Here is a 20,489-nt window from a genome sequence, read left to right on the forward strand (position 1 = left end):
TTTCTCTCGTAGAGCTGTGGTATTTCACTTGTGACAAAGGAGTATCCCTCCAGCTGGAATTTCCACTAGTATTGGCAAGTTGATGGGAGTGGTATTTTGGGGTCAGAGTCTTTTAGCCCACTCCTAAAATCCTACACCATTGGCAGTCACCCACTTTATATCTTCTAAATGGTGGGCTGTGCTGCAACTTACAGAGGATATCTAAAATGTCTCTTTCAAAAGAAATTATTTTCTTAAATATACCTTTTCTGGGCTTTAAAACAATGTTATTTGATTTTTGATTCAGGTCCCACTTAGACTGGTGAAGTTTAACAGTGAAGTAACTTGTCTTCACATAAATGCATTTTTATTTCTTGGGACAAATGTACTGTCTCCTTACCTGTTAATTACAGTTTAAAGATATCTCTGTTAGGCATTAAAACACATTTTCCTATATGCAGTATAAACATACTAATTCATTATTAACTTTTCATTGCCTGAATCTCATAATTTTAATATTTGCTTTGTGATTATCTTATTTGAATATTAAAATTAGACATGTTTACAGTTTGATTTTTAGTATATTATATATTTGAGAAGATATAGAAAATGTGGACATTCTATAAACTATCTTATAAGACTGTAACAATAAAAAAGTAATAGCACATTTATTTGATTTAATGTACATACAATGTTAATTCACTTGGAGTTAATTTTCTATCTCTAAAGGTTACTTTGAATTCTGATTGGATAGTTTTTTGTGTGTTTTTTTTGTTTTTTTTTTTTTTTTTGCGGTACGCGGGCTTCTCACTGCAGTGGCCTCTCGCGTTCCGGAGCACAGGCTCCGCGGCCATGGCTCACGGGCCCAGCCGCTCTGCAGCATGTGGAATCTTCCCAGACCGGGGCACGAACCCGTGTCCCCTGCCAGGCGGACTCTCAACCACTGCGCCACCAGGGAAGCCCTGGATAGATTTTTTTCATGGCTGATTAGCTTCTCACATAAGAAAAATATTCCATTTTAATTTTCATGTTCTTTGACTTAGGTAAAAAACTTCTATAAATAGCTTTTCTATACCTTTAAAAGTTTTCATATTAAGTTTCATATTGTTAGATTTCTAATCTTAGATATGAGTAAATTTTGATGTTTGTAATTTGAAACATCGTAGGGCATTATGCTAAGTGAAATAAGTCAGACAGGGAAGGACAAATACTGTATGATATCACTGGTATGTGGAATCTAAGAAAGCCGACCTTGTAGAAACAGAGACTAGGATGGTGGGTACCAGGGGTTGAGGTGGGGCTGGAGGTGGGAATGGGGAGATATTGGTCCAAAGGGTCTGAACTTTCAGTCAGAGGATGAATAAGTTCTGGGGATACAATGCTGAAGACTGTGATTTAGTTACTAATATGTATTATTTACTTGAAAGTTTTAAAGAGGGTAGATCTTAAATCTTACCACAAAAAGAAATGGTAATTATGTGATGTGATGGAGGTATTAGCTAACCCTGGTAATCATTTAGAGATATGTAAGTGTATCAAATCAACACATTGTGCACAAACTTACATGTTATATAGTAATTATATCTCAATAAAGCTGCAAAAAAAATCAGAGGACTTGATTTCTAAAGATCTCGCTGTCCCTTATGAGTAGATTTGCACTAGGCAAGTCACTTAACCTCTCTGAGACTCACCTATAAAATCCAGTTGCTTTGAGTATTGAGTGGTTTAAAGGTGTGCACACTCTACACTGCAAATCACTGTGCATGTGTGTAGTGGATGCCATGCCGTACTACCTGGATTCCCTCTTCAGGACTGAGATAACCACCCTCCACCTCCAGCTGCCACACCTACATTCTTCTCGGACAGTTGCCCTTGGTGTGAAGTTGCTGCTTCTCCAAAGATTAGGCCCCCATCCTGAGGGCAGTGTGCATCCAATATTTGATTGGTGGGCAGTGCAAAGCCATACTCCTTGGCTTCAATTCTGGACAACCCTGAGGGACCATCCCAGGTCTAGAGCTCCCGCCAGAGGCCTCTGTTGCTACTACATCACAGTTTACCTTCTCTCTCTGCCCACTCCTGTTCCCTCACTCCCCTCACCTGTGTTGTACCTGAGAACATTCCGCAGAAAACTTCCCGCAGGTAAATATTGGTCTCCGAGTCTGTTTCCTGGGGACCCTAATCCAAGACAACATGTAAGTTAACCTTTTCCCAACGTATTTAATTATTTCACCTGAAGTATGCCAAATAGTTCTGTGGGGCTATTTTATATTCCTTTCCTTCACCAGACCTCTAGTAGTAAATCCTGTTACTGTACAGCCTCTCAACTTTTGGCAACACACTGCGGTGTCATTTTCCTATTATTGCCTCTTGACAGCATTGCCTCCTGAGGCATTTTGAAGCTTAGGTGTTTGGCCTTCCACTCACGCACAGAAGAGCTTCCTGGGTGGTCTCTCCAGCCGTTTTGGAGAGTTTGGGAACCTGCTGGTCCCCGACAGCTAGCTCTTAACCAGACTTACAGCATTAAAGGCCGATAATGGCACTGAACTAGGCCTTATACAAGTCCTTAAATAGGTGTCATAAATGATGCCAGGCAAACTGGTCAAAGAAGCACATCCTATTCAAGTCATCTCCCCGCCCCCCCGCGTGGTTTACGTTTTGGTCACTGACTCTATAAAATCTTCACAGTAAGTACAGTTCTTTTGATAGTTTGTAAACATTTTTGTGCCTTCACAAAAACTACATATGAAGTTATACTTAGGTTGATTTGTTTACATCCATAGATGCAGACATCACGGTCCAGAAATATTAGCCTAGCTACAAATTATATTTCGCAACCCCACTAATGAGCAAATTACTCTGGAATGAACAACAGAAATTGACCATTTATAACCAGGTCCATTGTTAATACTCTGTTCTGGGCCGCAGTCATTCACCCTTCGGATAACATTTGCTGCCTGCAGTCTCCTTTCCGCCCAGCAGCCCCGATGCTCCTTTTAAGTCAGATCCTGTTACCGCTCTGTTCCAGTCCCTCCAAGGATCCCCCATTTTGCTGCCCACCCCTTAACCCTCTGATTTCACTTGACTTACCCTTCTTCTCTGTCACTCTGCTCCCATCACAGCAGCCTGCTTGTAGTTCCTGGAACATACTGGGCATGTTCCTGCCTTACTTTCTTTGCTCTAGCCTTTCCCTCTGCTTCCAGTGCTCTTCTGCCAGCTATCTGCTTGGCCAACTCTCTCACCTCCAAGTCTTTACTCAAATCTTTCCTCTCTTAAAAGCCTTTTCTGATCACCTGCTTCATATGGCGACCACCACCCATCCCACTCGTTGATCCTAGGCCCTATATCCCTTCCCTGCTATATTTTTTCCTCTTTACATGGCACTTACCACCTTCTAACTTCCTCCAAGGTGCATTTACCATGATACCAGTGTACCTAAGCTTCAAGGCCCTTTTCCTGCTTAGGCCCCTTCCAAAACCCTGGGAGAGGCCCTAGCAATGTGTTCACATGGCCACATGTTTCTGTAAAATTTGCAAATATAATATATTTTAACTACAATTGACTGAGACCACTGTCTGTTTCCACTCCAACTTCCTCTCTGTCAAGTTTTCCCTTGCACCAGCTGGAGCTGAAGTGGTTGCAGGCATTTTTGAGGTCTGGCTAAGGGGAAGTTGAGTTGAGGATACATTTAGTTTGAACAGAGTGGGATGTAATTACTGGTTTGCAGTCATTTCCCTGTATCGTAGTTCAGTTAGGGCTAAGCCACCCTGGTATGAGAAGAGCTTCTAGGAAGATGGCTACTACCTGCTGGCCATAGAGTGTATTGCTTTTTGACTGTGGACTAGAGTGCCTGTCACCAAAAGTATATGGGTGGTGGAGGAAAAACATAGTGTGAAATTAACAAAGTCAAGTAACTTGTAGAAAATCCTTCCACATTTTACAGCTCATATTTTAAAGTAAACTATCAAGCTTTTCCCAAAGTTGACATCAGTCCTAAAAATGTTTATGAAATGACCAACCAAGTTGTGTAGTGGAGAGAAATTTTTCTAATCAATAATAGAAATTTTTTGATTAACCATGGAAGAGGGAAGATGGAATTATACTCCTATTCTCCTTACAGAAAATGTTACAAGATTACCGAATGAAGAGGTGATTGAAGACAATTCAGCCAAAAAATGTGCATTGGATAGTAAATTAATGAAAATATTTTGTGACTTTTTCTGGATTTTGTCATGTTTTTTGCTATGTGTGAGCTTTTTAATATGTGTAAATTGTTATAATTTCTCATTTTAAATAAATGTTTTGTATCTAGTTTTCCATTTGTAATTTTGCTTTTTTTTTTTTTTTTTTGGTTAAAGAAGGCCCACCAAGTTGTATAAACTTCAGACCTCACAGACCTGGATGTATCCTGACCTTGCTATATGATTTACTTACTTGTTCTGTCAGGAATATTAGTTCACTGGTGTATCTTAAGCACTTGAGCAGTGGATGGCACATAGTAGGCACTCAATAAATATTTGTTGAATGAAAAATTGATTAACAACATTACAGTGAAACATTGGTGTTAACCTAATTTAATTCTGCTGAAGACAAGTCATTGTTGACATGAAGGAAAGTAAAAAGACTGCAGTTCATGGGAAACTCCTCCTAGAAACTCTGTACTTTGTGTAACTAAGGGCATAGAAGTAAATTCCTATTTATAGGTATTTTTTTCAATAGTCATTAGCTACAATGTTTTTTGAAGGGATCTGGATCCCCCCCCCCTTTTTTTTAGATTGTATTGCATCATTCCTCAGCTAGGGACTCAAGACTAGCCTTAGCTGGCTTTTTGTATCACCCTACTTCAAGGGTGAGAATTTAGTTTTAGAACTATAAGGAGGTGATGGCATGCAGATAGCCACTAGGAAGCAGTTGGTTTTTCTTAAGCCAAGGATTAGGCAGCAGGAAAATAAAGGTAGACTCTTTTTTATTTTCCTATATGAACTCTCTTTAGAGAGCTATCTTTGTTTAGACATTGGACAATAGAAATAAACATATTTCTCATGCAAAGGAAGAAAAAAATAGAATACTTAGATTTTAAAAAAATGGTCATAGTGATATAGACCTTAAAAATAGGAGCTGAGCCTTAAGAAAAGCAGAGTGTCATAGAATTTCAGCTTGGGGAATTTTTACTTTTGTAGAAATACAGGAAAAAAAAAAAGCATTATATGAATGACTAGTGGAGGGCAGATTTCTTTCACTTAAACACCTAAACTTTAACTTAAACAATAAAGCACCTCTTTTTTCCTTATACCCTCATAGGGCTTTTAGAGGCCAGAGCGTTCTTTTTTTTTTTCTTGAGAACACTCTTTTCTGGACATAGAAGGGAAGGCTTATTAACAGTAGTGAAGAAAGCAGTAAGCTGATGAAGGTCTTAGGTGTTGTCCAGGTCCTATTTGCTTTCTCAGTTTGACAGCACTCACACAGCTATTTTCTAGAATATAATTTGCTGCACTCCAGTTCCACATCTAGCAAGTCTTGACGAAGGAACATCAATAAATTCTCCAAACTGAGCCTTTGTCAACACTTACCTTGCAGAATGCCTGCAGCCTAGAATTGTGAACCTAATTGCTAAATGGCTCTGTTGTTTAAGACAGCCTTGAAGAGATTGTTGGGACAGTTAAGATTCTCCTCCCACATTATTTCCCATAGGTTTGTAGGCAACAGTTGGGTTTACAAAATTCCTGGCTAAAGTAGAGAGATTTCTTGCTCAGAATTGTATCTTTTCTCAGAAAAGAGGTTTAAAAAATCCCCTTTAGCAAAAGCTACCGTAGAGTGTGGAGCATCGATGCCCCAAGGCTGACAGCTGTACCATCTCCACCAGGCTGTCAGTAGGATGAAAAGCACAGAGTGGAGAAAACCCCACCATTCTTAAACATTGTTACTCTTTTTTTTAAACCTTTTTTTTTTGCCTAAAGCCTGAGGAAGTGCTATTGAAGCACATTATTTCCTAAACCAGGTGAGGACTAATTAAATAACTCTCAAACTGTCTCAAAAGTAAAACAGATGGTTTTCTTTCTTATATTTAAATAAAATATTCTCTCAAATTATCTTCTCTGGAGATAGCACTAGAAATAAATAAAATGGCTACTCTGATGTGATAGGTCTATCAGAAAGGGAAGAAAAGAACTTTTGAGAAAAAAATACAGTAAAAAACAAGGATTTACATTACTCATCCAGCCTCTTTCGGCCTGCATTCTTTCTTGCCTGGTGAATGACACACCCCATGTGGGCCCTCAGCGTGGTCAGAGGATGGCGTTCACTCTAGTGGACGCTTCCTTTGGGACTGGCTTATTTGGATACCTTTGACCAGAACGTTAGCTAGCATTTTCTTTTTCCAGATGAGCATTGCTTAATGCAATGTTCTGAATTTTATCTCTGTTCTCAGTAACTTGTTGCTTATATGCACTTAAAATGGATGGCTTTCATTGTACCTTTATGCAATAAATTTGTCAGGTTGAATTTCCTTTCAGTGAGTCAAAAGATGAGCTGAACACTGATATATTTTAAATATAAATTAAACATTCCTTACACAATTAGTGGCTTTATGTTCTTCCAAAAGAATGAAATGAGGTAGTTAATTGGTTGCTAGCTGACCTTTCCCTGACGCTTGCCCCATGTAAGCATTCGGTGTAGTCAGTGATTCCTCCTTTAATGTCTGTGTTTCCTTCTACTTTAAGATTGTAGGGAGTGACAGGCCGGTTAAGGACACTGAAACCAAAAGGAGAATCAAGGGACTTCCTTTATACTATTCTAGTCCTGTGGCTTTTCATTGCCAATTACTTGCGTGTGCTCATACCGGCCGTCTTTGCTTTACACAGTTAACCATATGCATGAGTTTCAGTCAGCACTGTACTGTGCAAAATCAGGACTGCTTGTGTTTATATGTGTATTTACATGTATGTATATGTGTGCGTGTATTTATTTTTAATTTTGAATGTGCTTATTTTTCAGATATTTGAAAATGCTAAAGACACTGGAGAGATCTCTGTTTGTATCAGTGAAAAAGATCTGGGGCCTAATGGCCCAATTCAAACTGGCCATATGATGGAAAGAGTGAGTTTACGGACTATTCATTGATGCCTGTGAACATCTTCCAAGTTACTTGTAGTTAACTTAGACAGTTACATTTTTAAAGTTGTTTAGAAAAGATTAATCATTTGCTGATCTGTAAAGATTTATAGTTTCAAGCTTGACTTCTGGATTCCGGAGGTTCTCAGCTTTAGTATAGTATTAACTCCTGACCTCTTACTTAATAGCATCTTAATCTTCATTATGCTTTTATTTGAAAATCTGTCTACACTGGACTCTGGAATTGCCCTCTTGTTTACACATTGCAAAGAAGTGACATGATATCCAGTGGAGGGTGTGTTCTGCGTCTAGGGTATTTCCAAGCCCTAGACCCTGAGCAAGTAACACACAGCCTTGGTCTTCCCCTGTTCTCAATGTGAGCAAGGCCAGATGGTTTATCTTAGGCATTCTTACCTTTTCCTATTTTCCAGACAATTGGGATGTTTCTCAAGCAGAACCAACATGTTCAGGGTCTTTATTTTGGGTCTTTGTCTTGCATGAAAGGACACTGAATGCCCTGTTGTTTACAAATTGGGGTTATTCGCCTGAGCGCACACCAGTGTTTTGGGCTCTGTTGCTTGACCTTTGTTCAGAAACTTGCTCCATTTTTTTCCCCCTTCAGTTCAGTACCCTCAGACTTACCTCTCCCTGGTGGTATCCATTACCTGGACTTCACAGTCAGTCACAAAAGCTGATCATCCGATCATTAGCTGAGCTGAGAAGAGATAGAAAGTGCTACCTTGATTGATTAGAGAGAGAATGATAAAGAGCCTTGGCTGGTTTTCTTTTACCATCACATCCCTGACTATACAAATCACCATGATACAAAAGCCTTCCTAGAATTCTCTACCTGTAAATTCCTCTTTTCCACATTAGAATATTTTCCTTTTTGGTTCATATAAAAAATTGAAGATGGAATTTGTTAGATTACACAGGAAGATATTATTCTGTAGAAAGCTTTTGTTGGCTAATGGCATACTGAAATTGATCTGTGGTTTGCATCTATATGCAAGAAAATCCGGGGGAAAGCCTTTAACTAGGGGCATTATAAAGCTCTTTGGGAGAGCCCTTGTGACACCCAAGGACGACCGTTCCCTTGGTGCACGCTTGTCTCAATCACTAGCCTAAGATGTTTCACACTCTTCTCAGGTACCTGAACAAATTCTTATCCTATAAACGCCTGGTGATGACAACTTTAAAGATAAATGGGTGAAGATTATCACCATTTTTTGTCACTATAGCCCAGCCCTCACCAAGACCTAGAGATGAAAGACACTGTGGCCTTACCTCCTGTAGGCTGTCGAATGCTCATCTCTGAACACCTAAAATGCAGTGTGTTGCCAAGTTGAGAAAATAGAGATTGCAATGCAACTCCTGTGAAAGTGAATTTGGTTAAGTGGTCAGGTATTCACATCCCTTCTCTACCACACACTCCTGTTCTTTGTGTACTTATTTCTCTCCTGGATCAGGCCTTAACTTTTTTATATCTTCCCCCTTTACAAAAAAGGAGATGCCTATAAAGCAAAATCACTGTGATTTAAAAAACGATCAACATTACTTGTTTTCTGAAATAATAGCAAAGCCACAAAAAAATAAGCTCAAGGGCTGAGACCACACAGAAATAAATGTAGGGCTTTATAAATACAGTCCATGGATTTCAAAACTGTTTGTGGTTCCAGTGAAAAAACTAAACACAGATTTTTACTATTCTAACACTTTGCCTATTCTATTCCTAAAGAGAATAGTAATCATTATTTTTAACTCAAAGGACTTGGGTATGCTGGATGAAAAGTATTAACTTTAATGAAAGGAAAGATGTATCATCATTTTCAGCCCTTCTGACGCTCAAGGCTAAAATACCTGGTCAGTGCAGAGCTGATAAAAACATCAGAAAGCTGATGAAGTTGGAGGTAAGATTATTTATCCCTAATTAGGGCAAAGCCTAAGCCTTAGGCCTTCTATAGATATAGTTGCTGGTCATAGAAAATATTTTACTCAGTAAAGAGTTTATAACCAATAGGTGAGGAAACTGGAGATATATGACAGGCTTGCACCTTTCCTTTTCTCTGGGCCTCGTCATTTAGCACGTCTCAATATACCTTCAATGGGAATTAATAGAAGGAGCAAAAAAGGCACCCTGAACAGCAGCTAGGCAAGAAAAGGCTACAACTATATCCGCATCCCTGCCGAGATTACAGAGTAACAAGAAATTGAGAGACACAAGAACTGACAAGGCAGAGAAGAAAAGGAAGCCTGTGACAGAAGGCTGGGGGGAAAAAAGAGTGATGGATAGTTGGGGCACAGAGCGGGAAAGAGCAGAGGCCTAAACACTCAAACAAAGGTGACAGATAATGATGAAAAATATCTTTTAAAAGTCCACGTGCAACATGGTTGAGCCGGATTTACTTTCATTTGAAATATGCCTTCAGTTAGAAATATCTTGATAATTTAGAGATTCTAAGTATAAGATAGAAGCAAACACAGGCAATGCTATTATTTAACATATTATATGATAGCATTTCATACTTCACACTTCGATTGCATCTTATTTAAAACTTGAAAACATCCATTATTGAAGCCGCTGGCAAGCTTCTGCAGAGCTCTTAATTAATACATCCAGGAAGAGTTCTTCTAAGTGAATTGGCCTAAGCCGGAAAGTCATGTTTATTTTTGCAGTCCTGTCAGTGGTGGATTGTTCCACCGTTGTTTACCTGAGGTTAGTCTCGGTGATGGGAGATTGCTGATTGTAAAACTTGAACATACTCTGGAAGGACCCAACAGAATGTGTAGCTCAGACAAGAAAAGCATAACCCTTATCAAAGAGGACCGGTACCGTGTGTAGAAGCTAAATGCTCTTTCTGTAAGACTGTCACATCTGCTTTCCGTCCCCGTGCCAAAGGGTCAGAGCTCAATCACGAGCCTGTGGCACCCCCTGCTGGTTAAAAGCCCATGCTCATTTTGTTACTTTACACCGAGCTAAACATTGCCGTCATTTCACACTTCTTTTAACATTCTGTATGAATTTAATTATCATTTGTTTGGACTTCATCTGTTACAGAGTAGAGACAGTTTATCACAGGTGTTCACATTTTACATTATTTCTTTTTCTTCTTCATTTCCACACACCGCCCCACCACCAGTTACTTTTCAAGATTCATCGAAGACTTCAAGGTTCTTCCATCAACCCACCAGGCCTCAATTTTTCTTCAATCCGGCTTTTCGACGAGCACGGTCAAGAAATTAAGAATCCACTTTCGCTGAAGAATGAGCAAAAAATTTGGGTCTCTTATGGTAAAGCATACAGGTAGGAGCAAGGTGTTTATTCTCAATCTTTCTGGGACAAGCTAATTTAAAAGGAGAGTTGAGAAGCCAAGTAGCACCCTTTATAAAAAAAAATTATTTTGAATTCCAATAAAATTCCAGGGGTGTTTTTTTGTGTGTGTGAGGCAGTGTTGTTTGTGGGATATGACATCTCTCTCTCTCTGTCCCCCACCCCCCTGACTTTCTGTCTTAATGCCTTGTCATAGTTCTTGAAGTCTGCCTGTCAGCACAGCAAGTGGGATTTGTTCATGTCTGAGTAGTCACCTTAATGATAGCAGATGGAAACGCCACGGGGGCCCAAGCCCATCACACTGTCATTGTCGCACACTGCCCTGACCTGCTTCCACTCCTCTATTTTTTTGTCCCTTTTTAAAGGAGAAATGGATGGTAATTGAAAAGGATCTTAAGCAAGATTTATGAAGCTGTAGACAACATGATTCCCCACTATCTCTCTATGTTTTCACAAATAAAGTCTTAACCTTTTAAGCTCCAATGACAGGACAGCCAAAGATAAATTGGTAAAGCTTGTAAACCCTATCCTATCAAAGTTATATTCCTCAAAAGCACCTTACATTATCCCACAATAATTATTGGTTATTACTGAGCATTGTGTAAATTTTTGTAGATTGGTAAATTCCTGCATAAAATTATCTGTGTTCCCAAGAAAAGAAAAAGGCTTCGGTCTGCAGGCACTGATGAGCCTGGCTGTTGTGTGGAATATCTTGGAAATTTATGCATATTTTGACAGGACACATCCAGATGAACTCTGAAGCTGCTTGTCAGGAAACTTAAACACACTTTTCTGTCTACTTTTAATCTTTTTGTTTTGTTTCGTTTTCAGCTCTTTATCTGTAGAACAGAATAGGGGAAATATTGCTTGTAGATATAATTGATCATACACTAATTTTCACAAAAATAGCATAGACAGAACTAGGAGCTGATTAGATTTACTGTATATTCTAATAGTCAAAATTTCAAAGAAAACAAATCTACTCAGAAATCCATGAAGGTTTTGGGAGCATTGATAGGATTTGTTGTGGGTAGCATATTACAAAATATTTCATCTGTCCCATTAGAGTAAAATTAAAATGCTTACTAGTATCTTATGCTGTGTAATTTATAAAACTAAAAAATATCTGTAAGGAATGGTGCTTCTTCTATAGGCAGATTTCAAAATACAATTTAATTACATTGTGAGAATTATTTTTACAGTGATAAAAATAGCAATGAATTTTAAAGTGGCAAGAATTCTTGTATAATTTAGCAAGCTCTTCCAATTACAAGGAAAGGCTTTAATTTCTTCTTAAATATCATTGCTAAAATGAAAGCAATGACTGACTAATTATGATGTTTTTAATGATGTTTGCTATAATACAGTATTTTAATATGATCAAACACTTGTTCTTGGTTAATTGGATCATATTTGTGAAGTAACAAAAATTATTAAGTATCTGGAATATTCTAAAATCAACTGAGAATTGTAGCTGGTGGAATTTATAAGTGTGTATATTTGTTTGTGTGTCATCGCTATTTTAATAGCATAATGTATTATTTTTTTCTGGTTTTGAATCCAATATGAGGCATTAGGGAACCATTATAGTATTTTGCTACTATTGAAACTTCTAAATTATGTCAAAAAAGTTATTTCCATCTAGTTAAAATATATTGAGAAAATGTACAATATGTACTAAGTAAATGATATTCATTTTCAGGGAGTAATTCTAATGTGTCTAATATATGTTGGTATGAGGGGTCAGGTTACTCATTTGCAAAAGATGATTTTGCCAATATCTGCTTCTATTTTGAGTCCTTTAATTGTTTTTCTCCCAATTTTTATTTTGAAAAATATCCAATCTACAGAAAACTTGATACAATGAAGATTTATATATCCTTCACCTAGGTTCAGCAATTTAAGGATTTTGCCGTATTTGTTTTACCTCTCTTATGTCTCCTTTCTCTCTCTTTTGAACTGTTTGGAATTTATTCCACACAATCATAAAGTTTTACTCCTAAATGCTACAGGTCACATAACTGAAGAACAGGATGTTCTCTCTATCACCACAGTATAATATCTAACACAGTCAACAATAATATAATATTGTCTAATATGTAATCTATGTTCATACTACCCAAAATCTGCTTTAGAGCTTTTTTTGTAATCCAGTATACAAATAAGCTTCATCTGTTGCATTTAGTTATTTTCTTTAGTTCTCTGTAATGTAGAATATTCCACCATCTTTTGTTTTATTTTTCATGACATTGGTTTTCTTTTTGAAAAATTCAGGCACTTTTCTTGTAGAATGTCCCACATTCTACACTTGTGTGATTAGATTCATGATTAGATTCAGTTTAAATATTTTTGGCAATACTACATAGGTGATGTGATTCAGTCCTATGATTCTAAAGTTGAAGAGCAAGTGTTTGTCACCAATTTCAAAAACAAAATGGCTCATAATTGACATAGTGGCCATTCTTTTTATTTAAGATCTGTTTTCCATTTGATTTTAATTCTCATATAATTAAATTAACTTAAAGCAATGTACCTAACAGTATGTAATATGATAAATCAAATCAGCATAGTATTTAGTGAGCTCACAAAAAAATAGTTGTTTGTAGCCAAATATGAAGGATTAACTTGATTTTAAGCTCCAAAGATCATCATGGGTGTATTGCATTGTAGTTATACATGAAAAATGAACATTATAGGAATGACAGTTGGTTGTTTTTCTCAACTAAATACTTTGCTTTTATTATTGAAATTATTTTTAAAAATTACATGTGTTGCAACTATCCTTCTCATATTATAAATCAAAAAAATAAACTAAAATGTGCATGTCAGGTATCAGTATAGGATACCAACAATAGTGCTGTATAATAGGAAATTCACTTATTTCTGGATTTTATTAGACGTGGATATGGTATGTATTATTGTTTATCTGTACTCAAATTTCAGTGTTTATATACCTTTGCAGATAGATTTGATGTTTTTTCCATTTTTCAGATCTCCACTAAACCCTGTTTTGGGTTTGACCTTTGACCAGGTGACTGCATTTGCCAGAGGTGGCATTACATTTGCATATAAAACCTTCTTGGATCCTAATGTTGTTCTGCTACTGGGATGTGACAAGTAAATTAACAAGTGTTTGGTTAAAGCAATCCGAATCACTTAATTCAGTTTTCCCAGAGTGAGATTTAAACACTAAAAGATGTTCTTTAAATCATCTTAAATAAACAATTATTTAGTTTGTTGACTTATTTCATGATATAATGAGCTAGTGCTTAAAGACTTATCATTAATTTTCCTTGAGTTTTAAGAAACATATGGGGCAATGAGCATAGTATACTTTCTGCTTTGCAAAGGTAACAATTTTATTTGAAATGTAAAAATTGTTTTTAGTGGATGTTTCTAAATTAATAGTTTTGAATGGAATAATTAAAATATTAAATAATATGCTTTCTCATATGAGTGTTCATGTTTAAGCATCTCATTTGATGATGATAAATTGAAAACCAAAGCAATATGCTGGAGGCTTGGTGGCATAGTGAGAAGAAGAGCAGGAGTTAGAAGATCTGGACACTGGGACTTCCCTGGTGGTCCAGTGGTTAAGACTCTGTGCTCCCAATGCATGGGGGCTGGGTTCTATCCCTGGTCAGGGAGCTAGATCCCGCGTGCCGCAACTAAAGATCCCTCATATTGCAACTAAGACCCTGTGCAGCCTAAATAGATAAATAAATAAATATTTTTTTAAAAAAGAAGATCTGGGCACTAACCCCATATCTGCTCATGATTGTCTATGAGCACATGGGTATCAGTTTCCTATGGGTTAATAATAACCCATAATAACTCATAATAACTCAGCAGTTATTGAGTGTTGACCATAGGCCAGGCACAGCTCTAAATGAATTGGGTAAGAACTTATTTCATCCTCAAAACAATTATTTTAATCCCATCATTGCTTATTAGCTTATTATTACTCCATTTTAAGGAGACAGAAACTTTGCCATGGGAGGGCAGTCATTTGCCCAGTCACACAACTTGTACATGATAGAGCTAGGATTCTAACCCAGACTGTCTTTCTTAAGAACTGAGGGCTTAACCCCTATCCAGCACTGTCTCATAGAACTTTCTATGATGATGGAAACAAACTTTATGACACTGAGCACTTGAAATGTGACTAGTGTGACTGAGGAATTGAATTTTAAATTTTGTTTAATTAAATTAATTTTAATTTGAGTTGGAATATGTGGCTCATGGATACCATGTTGGACATTGCAGCACGATACTGATACCCTGTTGGACTAGGTAATGTATCTATAAGGTCCCATCTAGCTTTAATATTTTGTAATTTAACAAATTACAACTTTCCTTAATATACAGGTAAAAAGGCTGAAATGGAGGGCAGATACAGAGAATGAAAAGCAGCCTGACGAAGTCACTCAGTCTAGCTAGTGTCAACTTACTGCTAAATATGTCTAGAAAGACAGACTCTTTGGTCTTCTCCATCCTCCAATGATTGCCTGCACTTTCCAGACAAGATTATAATGTTTTGTCTTTTTCCCTTTATAGATAGAAAATAACTCAACACTCTTTTTTATAAGCATTTTCACTTATGAGAAGATTTATTTCACATGCAAGAATCTTTCTCTAAGCTGTTAAACTTGCCTTTCGCTTCAGTCTTTAGTTAGGAGTTTAATTTTTAATTTATGTACTGCTTCTTAATTTTACTTCCCTAGTTGCAATGAATACTATTTTAATGAATGGATTTAAATTAGATCTAATCCCCTAAGTATAACAATGTGAAACTTCCCTTATTGAACACAAACTAATTTGTAGATAATTTACTTAATTTTTGGATTCCATTTGAATTTTCTTTGTATACTCTCAAGCAGATCATTGGAAATCTTAGTCATCATACTCTTATTTATATTTCTCAGACTACTGAAAAAAAAATACTATCACCATTCCCAGAACTGTTTTCTGTTGAATAGCATGCTATATGGTATATCTTAACATATCAGTGTTGATCTAGGTGATTTTCTTTAGGATAAGAATTGGCTCACTTTTAAAATAAGTGATTTGGCTGAGCTAAGAATGAGACCAACCCTTCCAGTTTGTGGTTTGTCCATGTACCCTCTATAATGTGCTGCCTCTTAAAAGACTCTTAAAAATGCCAAACTAATGTTCTTAACACAACAGTTATAAAAGCATCCTTTATTATTTATAGACCAGTGTATTTAGACTCTAATTTTAACAATGATGATGGTCTCCACTGTGAGTGATTCTGTAAGATTAAAAATTATTTTTTGTGTCTTTGTTCTATTAATAATCAATTAGGCATAGAATCCCCCCCCCCAATATTAAAAATAATTGTAAGGGAAAAATTTAAAGCCTTCCCTTTCCCAATGATAAATACCAAGATACTTTACAAATTTCCAATTAAAAAGACTATGGACTATACACTGGTTTTTCTCTCACTAGAAGAATATAAGATGCATAAATTATTATGCTAAAGAGTACTAAAATTAAACTTATTTTATTCTAACAAGAACAATTAAATATTTTATTTTCTTAGTTGAGAAGTTTGTGAGGGATTTCCAGTTAATTTTAATGGCACCAGTCAACAGATACCTGATCAATTTGAAAAGGTGGACTTGGAGAACCATTTCCTACAGAACAAGGTCAGAATTATCTGTTGTTCTGAATAAGGGTATTTTATGTATTGGACACTCAGTCAATACATGGTGACTGAGTAGATATTTGTGAAAGTTTTTGAAAACTGTAAATTATTTTACAAATGTTGGGGGCAAGTATTGTACATTACTTCCTGTTAATTAATTAAGCACTTTAAAACTGGACCAGTATTGGGAAGGGTTAGGGGGAGGGATAGATTGGGAGTTTGGGATTGACATGTACACACTGCAATATTTAAAATAGATAACCAACAAGGACCTACTGTATAGCACAGGGAACTCTGCTCAATATTCTGTAATAACCAAAATGGGAAAAGAATTTGAAAAAGAATAGGGGAAAAAAAAAAAAACCTGAACCAATATATAGTATTTCTACTTGAAAAAATTCTACCTGAATCACATCATTTAAGTACTATCGTTTAGCATATTTTCTTTATATCAACTATATTAATAAGTTGCATTTGTTTAAGAAATTCTTTAAGATGGCTGTTATATCTTTATACTTTAGGATCTGACCTATTTGCTCTGTGGGTCAATGTCTCTAAGTAATATGAATTCTTCAGAAAACCCAACTCATAACAATTCAATCTAGAAGGTCTCTTTATTAATTTATATTTAGAAACTTATCCTGCAAGTAAGGAATTTTCTTCTTGCACTGAGCTATGAAAAGCATTTTAAACCTGTCGCCAAAAAAAGCAATAATTCTTTTGTTTTTCTCAGCTGGTAAGTTATGTAGAGTTGTTGTTCATTTCAGCTGCATAAGTTTTAGTTTTTGAATTCATGAAACCAAAACCAAAAGGAACCCACAAAGGAAGAGATGCCCAAGAAAAGGGGGCTTTCTGTTAACTAGTCTGGGCCCTTTCTTTGTAAGAGACAATGCAAAAGACACATTGTCCCACCCTGCTCTTTTTAAATTTCTCCATGTTTCCCATTCAGTCTTTTATGCCAAAATTTGCACTGAAAATATTAGTTGTTTCAAGGTGCATATGAATCTAAATAGTATAATTATAAAAATAGAATAAAACAAACAATGATTTCTAATCCTGTTTTTGAGCAAATTTAGAAAATAAATATATGTTGAATGGTGCACTAAGAATAATGCCTTTTATATTTTATATTCATCTGACATTAAGTTTTATTTGCCATAGTTCCAATCCTGTTGGCATTCCTTTTTAGTTTTTTGCTGTAACAGTATCTTCCTGCTCAAAAACTTGTATGCCTGGCTGTTGCCTATTGAAGTTCCATATCCTCATCTGGCCTTCATTGATCTCCATGATTCTTCTCCAATCCTCCCCCACTCTCAACTTGTCTTTCCAATCCTCTCTGCTTCTTGATCTTCATTGTAGCCTACGCCATAGTCAGAGCTAATAAATTGGGTCCCCTACATGCTTTACACTTTGCTTCACTTGTGCCATGGCATGTGTTGTTCTTTGCTAGGATACAATCCCCTGCCATTACCATTCCTTGCTTTTTAAGGCTTTCTTCAACTTCCTCTTCTTCCACGAAGCCCTCTCAGATCCTACAGAGAGATTTAGCCTCGAATTATTTTGTGTTCTCAGAACTCCTTATTGTCCTTTGAGAATTGTTCTTAGAGTTTGTGTTTTGGTATCGGCATTTGCATTTGTGTCTTTCTCCTCCACTAAATTGATAATTCTTTGGATACAGATTTTATGTCTTACTCATCTTTGTATTCACGAGTGCTGGAACAAAGTCTTGAATGTAGGACAAGTGCATAGTACATGCTGATGAATGATTTTTAAAAGTTAGCTGTAATCTCTTTCAAGGCTCACTATTCTCTAATATGTTCTTTGGGTGTTAGCCAAGCTAGATTGTTCATTTGTTGTTTTCTGAGCACTTCATGATTTCTGTTATTATAACCATGTGGGTCCCTCTGCCTGGAATTCAACCTCTCTTTCTTTGTCACCACCCCCCACCTTCTCTGTCACCCTTGTGCCATATCCTAGCATGGTGTCTGGCATATAGTAGGCATTCAATAAATGTTTATTGAAATCCTGCCCATCATTCTAGCCTTACCTGATTTGTGCCTGTTTCATGAAGTCTTTCTTTACCCCAACCCCATGCCCAAACCAGATATTATGTTTCTGGCTTTGATACCCCCATTGCATCCATTCTGTACCATTTTTAATGACTTTTGAATTTGGTGCTGTTCCTCTTGCAACATTTTTTGCATGACTTGAAGTCAAACAGTGATCCAAGTTTGGGAATATTTTAGGTCACATTAGAGTAGAATGGAGAGAAAGGTAGATTTCACTGAGAATGTTGGTATCATATCATAAAGGGTCTTGTGTGTGTGTGTGTGTGTGTGTGTGTGTGTGTGTGTACATGTGTACGTTTTTTAACATCTTTATTGGAGTATAATTGCTATACAATGTTGTGTTAGTTTCTGCTGTATAACAAAGTGAATCAGCTATACATATACATATATCCCCATATCCCCTCCCTCTTGCATCTCCCTTCCACCCTCCCTATCTGACCCCTCTAGGAGGTCACAAAGCACGGAGCTTATCTCCCTGTGCTATGTGGCTGGTTCCCACTAGCTATCTGTTTTACATTTGGTAGTGTATATATGTCCATGCCACTCTCTCACTTTGTCCCAGCTTACCCTTCCTTCTCCCCATGTCCTCAAGTCCATTCTCTACATCTGCGTCTTTAAGGTTCTTCAGAACCTTTTTTTTTTTGTCAGATTTCATATATATGTGTTAGCATATGGTATTTGTTCTTTTCTTTCTGACTCACTTCACTCTGTATGACAGACTCTAGGTCCGTCCACCTCACTACAAATAACTCAATTTCGTTTCTTCTTATGGCTGAATAATATTCCATTGTATATATGTGCCACATCTTCGTTATCCATTCGTCTGTCGATGGACACTTAGGTTGCTTCCATGTCCTGGCTATTGTAAATAGAACTGCAGTGAACATTGTGATACATGACTCCTTTTGAATTATGGTTTTCTCAGGGTATATGCCCAGTAGTGGGATTGCTGGGTCATATGGTAGTTCTCTTTTTAGTTTTTAAGGAACCCCCATACTGTTCTCCATAGTGGCTGTATCAATTTACATTCCCACCAACAGTGCAAGAGGGTTCCCTTTTCTCCACACCCTCTCCAACATGTATTCTTTGTAGATTGTTTGATGATGGCCATTCTGACTGGTGTGAGGTGATACCTCATTGTAGTTTTGATTTGCATTTCTCTAATGATTAGTGATGCTGTGCATCCTTTCATGTGTTTTTTGGCAATCTGTATATCTTCTTTGGAGAAATGTGTATTTAGGTCTTCTGCCCATTTTTAGATTGGGTTGTTTAGTTTTTTTGATATTAAGAAAACTACAGGCCAATATCACTGATGAACATAAATGCAAAAATTCTCAACAAAATACTAGCAAACAGAATCCAACAGCACATTAAAAGGATCATACACCATGATCAAGTGGGGTTTATCCCAGGAATGCAAAAATTCTTCAATATAGCCAAATCAATCAATGTGATACACCATATTAACAAACTGAAGGATAAAAACCATATGATCATCTCAATAGATACAGAAAAAGCTTTAGACAAAATTCAACACCCATTTATGATAAAAACCCTCCAGAAAGTAGGCATAGAGGGAACTTACCTCAAGATAATAAAGGCCATATATGACAAACCCACAGCCAACAACTTTCTCAATGGTGAAAAACTGAAACCATTTCCTCTAAGATCAGGAACAAGACAAGGTTGCTCACTCTCACCACTATTATTCAACATAGCTTTGGAAGTTTTAGTAACAGCAATCAGAGAAGGAAAAGAAATAAAAGGAATCCACATCGGAAAAGAAGAAGTAAAAGTATCACTGTTCGCAGATGCCATAATACTATACACAGAGAATCCTAAAGATGCTATCAGAAAACTACTAGAGCTAGTCAATGAATTTGGTAAAGCAGCAGGATACAAAATTAATGCACAGAAATCTCTTGCATTCTTATACACTAATGATGAAAAATCTGAAAGAGAAATTAAGGAAACACTCCCATTTACCATTGCAGCAAAAAAGAATAAAATACCTAGGAATAAATCTACCTAAGGAGACTAAAGACCTGTATGCAGAAAACTATAAGGCACTGAGGAAAGAAATTAAAGATGATACAAACAGATGGAGAGATATACCATGTTCTTGGACTGGAAGAATCAACCTTGTGAAAATGACTATACTACCCAAAGCAATCTACAGATTCAATTCAATCCCTATCAAACTACCACTGGCATTTTTCACAGAACTAGAACAAAAAAGTTCACAATTTCTATGGAAACACAAAAGACCCTGAATAGCCAAAGCAATCTTGAGAAAGAAAAACGGAGGTGAAAGAATCAGGCTCCCTGACTTCAG

The 20,489-nt window shown here is 36.8% G+C and overlaps 1 protein-coding gene across 1 annotated transcript in view; it reads left to right on the forward strand.

Moving 5' to 3' along the window:
• The window catches only part of DCDC1 (doublecortin domain containing 1), a 458,528-nt gene that overhangs the window by 235,316 nt on the left and 202,723 nt on the right, over positions 1-20,489 (forward strand). The window contains 4 exon segments of the mRNA XM_067038066.1: positions 6,970-7,071; positions 10,227-10,390; positions 13,409-13,534; positions 15,981-16,086. Coding sequence (XP_066894167.1) covers positions 6,970-7,071; positions 10,227-10,390; positions 13,409-13,534; positions 15,981-16,086 — 498 coding nt within the window.

Source organism: Kogia breviceps, chromosome 7, assembly GCF_026419965.1.
Source record: "Kogia breviceps isolate mKogBre1 chromosome 7, mKogBre1 haplotype 1, whole genome shotgun sequence".
Taxonomy (NCBI): Eukaryota; Metazoa; Chordata; class Mammalia; order Artiodactyla; family Physeteridae; genus Kogia; species Kogia breviceps.